The 8,777-nt window shown below is 40.0% G+C and overlaps 2 protein-coding genes across 6 annotated transcripts in view; both read right to left on the reverse strand.

The window, feature by feature from the left end:
- Positions 1-3,645: 3,645 nt before the first annotated feature.
- hoxb1 (homeobox B1) lies at positions 3,646-5,307 on the reverse strand. Its single transcript, XM_015389093.1, has 2 exons — positions 4,415-5,307; positions 3,646-4,255 (listed from the first exon to the last, which is right to left on the reverse strand). The coding sequence occupies exons 1-2, from the start codon at positions 4,935-4,937 to the stop codon at positions 3,957-3,959; spliced, it is 822 nt and encodes a 273-aa protein (XP_015244579.1). The 5' UTR covers positions 4,938-5,307; the 3' UTR covers positions 3,646-3,956.
- Positions 5,308-5,427: 120 nt separating this feature from the next.
- Positions 5,428-8,777, reverse strand: part of hoxb3 (homeobox B3) — a 12,342-nt gene continuing 8,992 nt past the window's right edge. For all 5 annotated transcript variants that reach the window (XM_015389082.1, XM_015389083.1, XM_015389084.1 and 2 more), the window contains one exon: positions 5,428-6,612. In XM_015389082.1, the coding sequence (XP_015244568.1) occupies positions 6,035-6,612 (578 nt within the window). In that variant the 3' untranslated portion in view covers positions 5,428-6,034. The remainder of the gene's footprint in view (positions 6,613-8,777) is intronic.

An 8,777-nucleotide genomic window follows, 5' to 3' on the forward strand; every position in this document is an offset into this window, starting at 1 on the left:
GTCGAATTGGCCGCTTTGAACCATGCGACGTGACACTGATTGAGTTCTGGTTTTCCCCCTCCTGGGCTCTAAAGGAAGCAGGCCGCTTTGATTCCAAGTGTGCAGGCTCTCCATGCAGAGTATCCCTTCAAAACGCTCACTGGTGCTCTCTTCTTCCTCACCGCCCCTCATTATGTCATGGTGCTGCTTCGTTACTCTGCCTCTCAGCTGGTCTTGTTTTTATTTATTTATTTTTCAAACAGTGTGCAGTCATAGGCGCCTGACAGAGACGCAGAGGAGGAAAACTATTAGGGGTAGCCATTTGGATCCTGGAGGCAATCCCAGGGAGTATTAAGACGTTAACCCTGGCCAAGTCACTTGTCTCTCTCGGTTACCGTGCTGATGGAGTGGGGAAAGGTTTCAGTCGCAAGGGGAGATCCAGGAGGCAGGAGCTTCGGATCAGCTGCCGTTTCCAGATCCAATCGAGCCTGACTCGGATGGGGGATGGTTGTCAGTAGCCACCCAGGCTGGGCTGTAAGGAGGCCCAGTGCCAAAACAAAGGAGAAAGATAGTGTGCCATTCCAAGCCCATCTGAACTCAGATTCATCGTTTGCTTTGAAGAAATCAAAGAACTGTAAAGAGTTGATTTAAACATCCAAGTATGAAAATAAATAAATTGTTCTATAACTGTCTTATTGTTTTATCTCTTGTGCATTTCATTTCTATCATTTATTGTGCCTTTTTTGGGGATTCTCATCACAAAGATGAACTTCAAACACGTGTAGCCAGGTTCTTGACCACGGCCATTGCGTATGTGCTTCTTCATCCCATCAACTCGTATCAGTTTTATCGTCTCAGCTGAAGAAGCATATTCCCACAGCATGATTCTGCCACCACTATATTTTCAATAGGTGCTGCACTTTCAGAATGTTTAACCTTTGCTATCAACAGATTGTTCACATAACCCCCCTGATAGTCTTATTAATACTTTAATTGCCCACTTTATTCAGTAAAAAGTTAATGGAGTATAAATATTTTTGCATCATTATAAAATAAGTTATAGGTGTTGATCTCAAGTCTTTTAATTTCTCTGTGATTTCTACTGAGTTTAGAGGAAGACTGATATCTAGTTTGCTAAATTTGTAAAAAAAAAAAAATAATAATAACTTGAAACTCTTGTTAAGTTTAAGTCTATTTTGGATTAAATAGATTGCGATTTAATCGATCGCAATAGATTGCGATTTAAATAGATTGCGATTTAACAAGCAAAAGATAATAGGAATACAGAAGGAGACTTTTTATTTTTAGCACGCTGAGGTGACATCATCATTTGTCTTTGTCCAATCAGCAGCCTGGAAACCAAAGATATTCAGTTTAATCTCACAATTGACAAAGAAAAGTGTTACGTTTCAAGATCAAAGACATCCAGAAAGCTTTAAAATGAACGATTTATGGGAAATTACTTAAATTAGATTATTATTATTATTATAGTTTCTATCCAGTGATTGTTTCACTGTTTCCTGGCTTTTATTTGTGTTGCTGTGGGGGGTTTTCTGCACGTTCAAATGTTTAATTATCTAATTTAATTCAAACATATAGATGTTATTAACTACAAATTGGAGTTCTGAAATATGGCTGGTGCAGTCACAAAATCCAACTTCACATGATTTTATTCCATTTTATTGCAGAGGGACAAATGGCTTTGACTTAAAAAAAGCTTACATTGATACCTGCCAATAAAAAAAAAATCACCTCTGTGTGGCATCTCCAAACCCCCCCTGTTATGGCATGAATACTGGATCCAGTTCCCTTTGAAGCCTTTGGGACCCCGCAGAGTGACATGCGACAGAGGAACTGGTAGAAACCCAAGGAAGTGAGCCTGGCAATAGACTTGTAAAAGAGCCTGCAACAACTGCAAGCAGCATGGGGTACAAACTGCACCAGGCTGACCTCAAACCTCAAAGAGCAGAGGAAGAGGAGGAGGAGAGGGGGGATGAAGATATCGTTAGATAGATTCTGTTTTTTTATTATTGCCCTGCTTGTTCAGGTGTGTGCTGGGTGTTTTATATGATTTATAAGGAGAGTTATATCTTCTTTTCAATTAGAGTCTTCTCCTCCTCCTTGTCCTCCACGAGAAGCCAAGGAGGCCGGTGCTGCTTGCCTCCTTCTTTCTCCCAGCTGAACATCTGTCTCCTCGGCGCTGGCTGCACAACCAACTCTTGACACCTCCAGATGGAGAGCCTGCAGGGAGCGTTGAGGTATTACCTCTAGAGATGGCAGGGATCACACCCCTGGAAAGAAATCCCACACTTGTTTTCTGGACCGACCCCCTTTTTTCTTTTTGTTATTGTTGTTGGATCTGTCAGTACTGACCAAATCACACCACCACAACCTCAGCCTTTGCCACTCATCTGATTAGCAGGCTTTTGGCCTAGTTAAGTAATACATTACATCTGAGCGTTTCTCCTAATTTACTGTAATGGGTCGTGCGGTCTTTTAGCTGTAAGTTCTATTCAAGGAACCCTATTAATTTTTAATACAGTTGTGAAAGAACTGCAGGCTCATGTAAATGTGTTTCAAATGATTTCTGATTTCCATTTCCTAAATGCATGCTTTCCAGGCGCGTTAAATAGATTAAAGTTCACACATTCTTGATCACGGCCACAAAAAAAAAAATGCTCGTACTGCTTTAGAGTCTAAATATCAGAAGCAGTACCTGTGAAAATCTAAAGCGTAAAAGCCTGAGAGTTTCCTCCGCCAGAAACACTCCGCCGTCTTGACAGATTGACTCTGCATTCATTTGTGCCTGAACTCTGTGTGAACCTCAGCGTTGGAGAAGAAGGGCATCAACAGGCCAGTGCTGTTGGGGCAGAAACCGTGTGTGTGTGTGCAAACCCATCACCCAGAGCAAATATTGAAACTGTGCCCCCCCTTTAAGATGAGAGGAAACAAGGTGGTCAGGATCTGGAAGCCGCTATAGCTGCTGTTTCTATTTAGAATGTGACTTTTAAAATAACATTTCCTATAAATCAGGTCAGATAGAAATAAATCCATGGTTAGAAGTGGCGGCGTTAAATTTGGGTAACAAATCAAGAGCCAAACTCGGCTTCCTGGAGTTTGTTGTCATGTTTAGAGTCCCTGGAGGTATTTGGAGGTGAAAAGGTCACTCAGAACCACCCTGTGTGTTGTGAAAGATTCCTCTTGTCACATTATGCAAGCTGACATTGTTGGGGTCAAATAAATTCAAAATTTACAAACAAATTAGAGATTTGCCGATCGGGCTTCTAACATTTTCTGGTTTATTTGAGATTCAATGCGATCTGATTAGGTTTTCTTGTTCTAGGGAGTCGTGATATGAGCAAATTCATCCTATTCTCTAAAAGAGATAATAAACAATAGAACAGGAAGGGATCACATAAGAATCCTGTTGTCTATGCATATGTTGCTTCCTTTATCTGATAATTATTAAACCAAAAAAGTTAATGGTGGTATAAAAGCTGAAAGTTGCAGGAGTTCTTTGTCTTGATTCATTTAATAAATATTGTAAAAGAGGAAAATCTGGTTGTAGATTGTAATATGTGATGCACTGATTGAGGCAACAGAAATCCTTTTTATAGAATTATGGAATTTATCTTTATAACTCTAGAAACATAAAGTGAACTTTCATCATCAATAATTGCAATGATTCTTGATATTTGACTATCTTTATTAAGCTAAATCATCTGAACAAGTGTTGGAAAATACCCTGTAAATAAATAGTGCAAACGATGACACTGAGGAAATCAGTGCTCCAACACAAAACACAGCTTAGAGCAATGATGGAGGTAAACATAAAGGAATCAAGAAAACAATATTTTTAGGAAGCACTGAGATGCATCCAGTCATACCCTGTTAGATTCACAAGTCCTGGTATTTAACTTCCCCTGGAATGGTTGCAACATAATGTGGAAAACTGCTTTCTAAAGTCCCTTCACAGTTCACGGTTTTTCCACTTTAGTGTTCGGGGAGGGGGTTTCAGAGAGTTTCTCCGGTGGGCTGCTGCTGACCAGGACGCAGCCGAGTTTCTCCCGCTTCTTCTGCTTCATCCTGCGGTTCTGGAACCAGATCTTCACCTGGGTCTCGTTGAGCTCCAGGCTGGCCGCCACCTCCACCCGCCGCGCCCGCGTCAGGTACTTGTTAAAGTGGAACTCCTTCTCCAGCTCCGTCAGCTGCTTGGTGGTGAAGTTGGTGCGGATCGCGTTGGGCTGGCCCGCAACCCCGAAGTCCGACAGAACGGCTGCGGGATGAGGAGAGGAGAGAGGGGGGTGGATGGAGAGAAACATGATGAAGCTGATGATGAGGGTAAGATGTGAAAAACGTAAGAGTTAATCGCATCGCTTTGTGCTTTACGCGTAATTTACGCATCATTTGGATAAAACATAAATAAACATCCAACCTGTTTTAGGGGGGTTCCTCTTCACTTTCATCCAATCGAAAGTTTTGGAAGCCTCCTCCACATTTCCCTGCTCCTTCTCCTTACATTGTGGTGGTAGCCTCCTATAAACACTCTCTGGATGCTCCTGCTGCCTCTGATCCGGGTACTGCATATACTGGCCAGGCCCGATGGCGTCCCCGGGGTAAGGAGCCGCGCTCGTCCCGAGAGGGGAGACCTGTGCATGCATGAAGCTCCGATCCTGGTCTGGGGCAAGGCCGTATTGGTGGTGTCCGTAATCCAGAGTTGAGCCATACATGGGGTTTCCTGCTGCCGAAAACTGTAGATCCAGATTAACGTGCGGCTGGTGGTGCAGAGGGACGTTCGGACCCTGATGGGGCACCAAACACGCGTCCGGTGCGTAACTATCACTTGTTGCGCAAGAGCTGGTCGACGAATAACCGTGATTTAAATTAGAGTATCCAGCTTTGGAGCTGAATATATTTGCTCCCCGGCTGCACACCTGATAGTCTAAGTAGGAGTTCATCCTGTAACCAGGGCCTGGTGTATTTGTTTTGGACCTGATCAGGGGTGAGCCGTCATTAATGGTCGCTCCTTGTGCCCTGACCTTAGGTAGTATGTCAAAGCTTTTAAAAAAAGAACAAACTGCCTTCCACCCTCATATCACCTTCCTGACCGCACCATGTGACCAGCCAAACGCCAATGGCAAGAAAGCCACAGCACTCTGTCAAGTCTGCAGGCTCGTCCATCAAAGGGACGCATTAACATGACAAACACTTCAATCAAAGCTGCTCATCTATCTGAGGGGAACACAAACATCAGGACACATCTGCTGTAAAGAGGCGCTCCAAACAAAGAATAAAAAAATAAAAAGTTTGGATCTTCTCATCAAAAGTAATAATTTTCATTAAAAGCAGTATTTATAACGAAAATAAAGAAAATGTAGAAAGAAATTATAATAAAGATAAATAATCATAGTGTTAAAAATAATAATATGGCACCTTTAATAGGGCTGCGTTTTTGTTTGTTTCATTATTTTTAGAAATTATATTTATTTTACTGCTATTTTACTATTTAATTTATTTGCATCTTTGTTTATTTCGGGGGGGTGTTTTCTTTCTCTGCTCTGGAATCCGAATCTCCATTTTTATGTGTGCCAGACTTGTCTGAATGAGGGTCCCTGAAACCGTCAGCGCAGTGAATCCAGTGATCCATCACGATTCCTTTTAAACGCTGACAGCTTGTTTGGTCCATTTTGAGCCATAAAAGAAACAAAGACCCGTTTACGAGCTAGATAGGGTGGCTTTTTTTTCTTTTTCTACAATGCTTAAGGGTTATAATAATATGAGGGTCTCGTAAAATGATCCTCCTAAGCGGGCCCTACAGTTAAGCACAAGTTTAGGTGGTCCTTAAGAGACATTTAAGTGTAAAATAAACCATTTAGACTAGTTGAATCCTTAACGGGACTTATTTTAAATTGCATCCAAATTATATTTCAGCTAAACTACTTAAGATGGGGCAAATAAATCTGATGGACGCATGCGTTAATAAAAAAAAAAAACAAATATTCTAATGATTTATAAACACTATTTTTTTTATATATGCATGCAGATGCGATTTATCTTAGAGATGAGTCAGTTTTGGAGCTTGCATGATTCTGTCCTGAGTTGCGCAGCCCTGAAAGAAGTAGGACCCGCAATGATCATCCAATCCCATGTTTGAGTCTGCTGTTTGCGGGTTTTCCTGCGTGTTGCATTGCGCTGTATCAAACTGCGGGTCTTGCGTGAAGCTCGGGGCTGTGTATTTGGAGAACCCTGTCGGGTAAGCCTGCTGCGGCTGCCGCTGTTGTTTGAGAGGAGGGGAGGCCGGCTGGTAATCTACACCAAGATGGACATAACCCAGACTCGCCAAAGTGGGGCTGCCGGCGGCGGAGGGGGAGGATGGGGGAGAGCAGGAGCTGGTGCTTGTGGTGAGACCTTGCTCTCTCTGGTCTTTCTTCTGCTTCATCCTTCGGTTCTGGAACCAGATCTTGATCTGCCTCTCGTTCAGGTTGAGCAAGCTGGCCATCTCCACCCGCCGTGGCCTGCACAGATAGCGGCTGAAGTGGAACTCCTTCTCCAGCTCCACCAGTTGCGCGCTCGTGTACGCGGTGCGCGTGCGCTTGGAGGCCGGGGTTGAGCTCTGGCTCTTCTCGGTGCAATCTGCAGAGAGAGAAAAAAAGAGACAGCAGCATTACATCTTCCTGTCCAAGGCTGGATGAGGTCCTTAACAGAATATGATGCAGGAGGCCACGGGTTAATAACCAATATTCTATAAATGATTCCTTTATTTAAAATAGCACATAAATAACTCCAAGCAAGGAAATATACTAACATGTTCCATTAGTGAATTGAACTTCTGAAATAATGAACAAATAAAAACTACAAATATAATTTAACAGCTTTAGCAGTGAAGATTTGATATGACAGGGCATAGGTTGAAAAAAGTTCTCTTTCAGATGTGCCATAAGTAGATCAATATTTTATTTGAAGACCCTAAACCAAAGATTATTATAATGAAAAGGCATCAAATTTAACTCCACAGGTTCTTAGGTGATTTTCTTCCTTCACAGAGCGTTGATTGTTTCCTTTTCTTATCAGCCCTGAGTGAACATCTCCCATGTTGTGGAAAGTGTAATTATATAAGGAAAGAAAGCCACCTGGTAGGCTAATGGCACTTAAATTGCCATCTGATTTAAAGATCCTTGTTAAAAAAAAAAAAAAAAAGGTCAAACCTGGACTGGATTATTCAGCCGTGACAAAATAAATTATTCAAAACATTGTTTTAGAGCTTTATTTATGAAAACGCAAAGAAAGAGCATTTTCAGTACTTTATTTGGAATAATGCACAGATGGAGATAGATTGAAATTAGCTGGAGATAAGATACAAAAACTCAGTGTCGTGTATGTTGTGTTTAAATTAGCCTAAATGGAGGCAAATATTAAAAAACAAAGTGATATAGCATGGCCAATTGGATGCCCAACCCCCATTGCAGAGAAATGGCAAGCAGAATAAAGAGCTGCTACAAAATGTAATAAAATAAATAAACTCTTTTTTGGGTATGAAATTATTTTTTATCCATTTTGATAATTTTTTTATATTGTAACTATTGTAAAGATTTAGCTCAAACCTATATATTGTAAATCAGAGAAAAGTTTACACTTGGCTAATATGATTAGCTTGTATCGAGATCATCTACTGGCTAGTCCAGGTTTATTATGATAAAACCTGTGTGAGATCTCTGTGCCTCCGTTTTATCAATATAAAACAGATCAATTAATTACATGCTTTAACATTTGTTCATTAGTTTTTACCTACATATACTGCATTTCATTCTTTTTCACCATCCAGTTAAGGCAGGAGCTGAATGTTTATGTTTTCATGTGTCTGTGTTCATGCCTTTTTACAAACATGTTCATAGACTGAGGAGGATGCAGTCAGTAGTGTAACTATATTAAACTATACATATATTTGTATTAAAATCTGTCAATGGTGCAATTATATTGTTTGATACAATTATATTCTTTCAAATAAAGGCGCATTAATTGTATTTATATAGTTAAACAGATATCTTCCGTCTGAAAACCAGTTTTCCAAGCGTAGATTTTTCTTAATGAATGCATGTGCTGATAATTGCCAAAATAACAGTTAATGTTTCCATTATTCCTGTCAATTAAAAATATACTGTAATCTATATCAGTTTAATCTTTGACATATGCATAGAAGGCCTACTCCTCCAGGCCAATAAATCAAAGCTGATTAGTAATACTTAATTATTCTAACATATTTTTACATAAAAATAGCATTACAATATAGATTTTATTAACAGTGCAATATATTGTGGTTGTAACATGTTGCAACCAAACATCTGCAACTCTCCCTGGGTCTGGGGTCGTTGCAACATCTGACTCTATGCATTCAGATGCAAATTCTAAAAAAAAATGCACTCTATTCTGCTTTCAAAGGTTTTGGGTATAACATAAAGATGTAAGTTTATCGTATAAAATGTCTTTCCTCTAATCCAAGCCATCTTCACATAAAAGAGTCAATTCTAAAAATTGTTGTAACTGTCCCGGTCTCCACTACAAACAAAACACAACACCTGTTCAAACCTCTTCCTTATCCCCATGCATTTTGGAAAACCATGAGGTTTTTAAACTAAATCAAAACCTGAAAATTACTTAAGATCTATGCTTCAATCATTCTACAATTCCACTCCACATGAATAAAATATAAAGATTATAATAGGTTTCAAACATTAATCCCTTGATGGTTAAATATATATATTGATGTATATATATATATATATATATATATATATATATAT

The sequence above is a fragment of the Cyprinodon variegatus genome, unplaced genomic scaffold (genome assembly GCF_000732505.1).
Source record: "Cyprinodon variegatus isolate N-32 unplaced genomic scaffold, C_variegatus-1.0 Scaffold447, whole genome shotgun sequence".
Classification (NCBI taxonomy): domain Eukaryota; kingdom Metazoa; phylum Chordata; class Actinopteri; order Cyprinodontiformes; family Cyprinodontidae; genus Cyprinodon; species Cyprinodon variegatus.

Excerpts from the sequence above, each read along its gene's own strand:
- hoxb1 (XM_015389093.1), bottom strand. The coding sequence starts at position 4,937 with ATGAACTCCTACTTAGACTATCAGGTGTGCAGCCGGGGAGCAAATATA. Across the intron at positions 4,256-4,414 it reads GAGGAACCCCCCTAAAACAG|CCGTTCTGTCGGACTTCGGG; the intron begins GTTGGATGTTTA and ends CTCATCCCGCAG.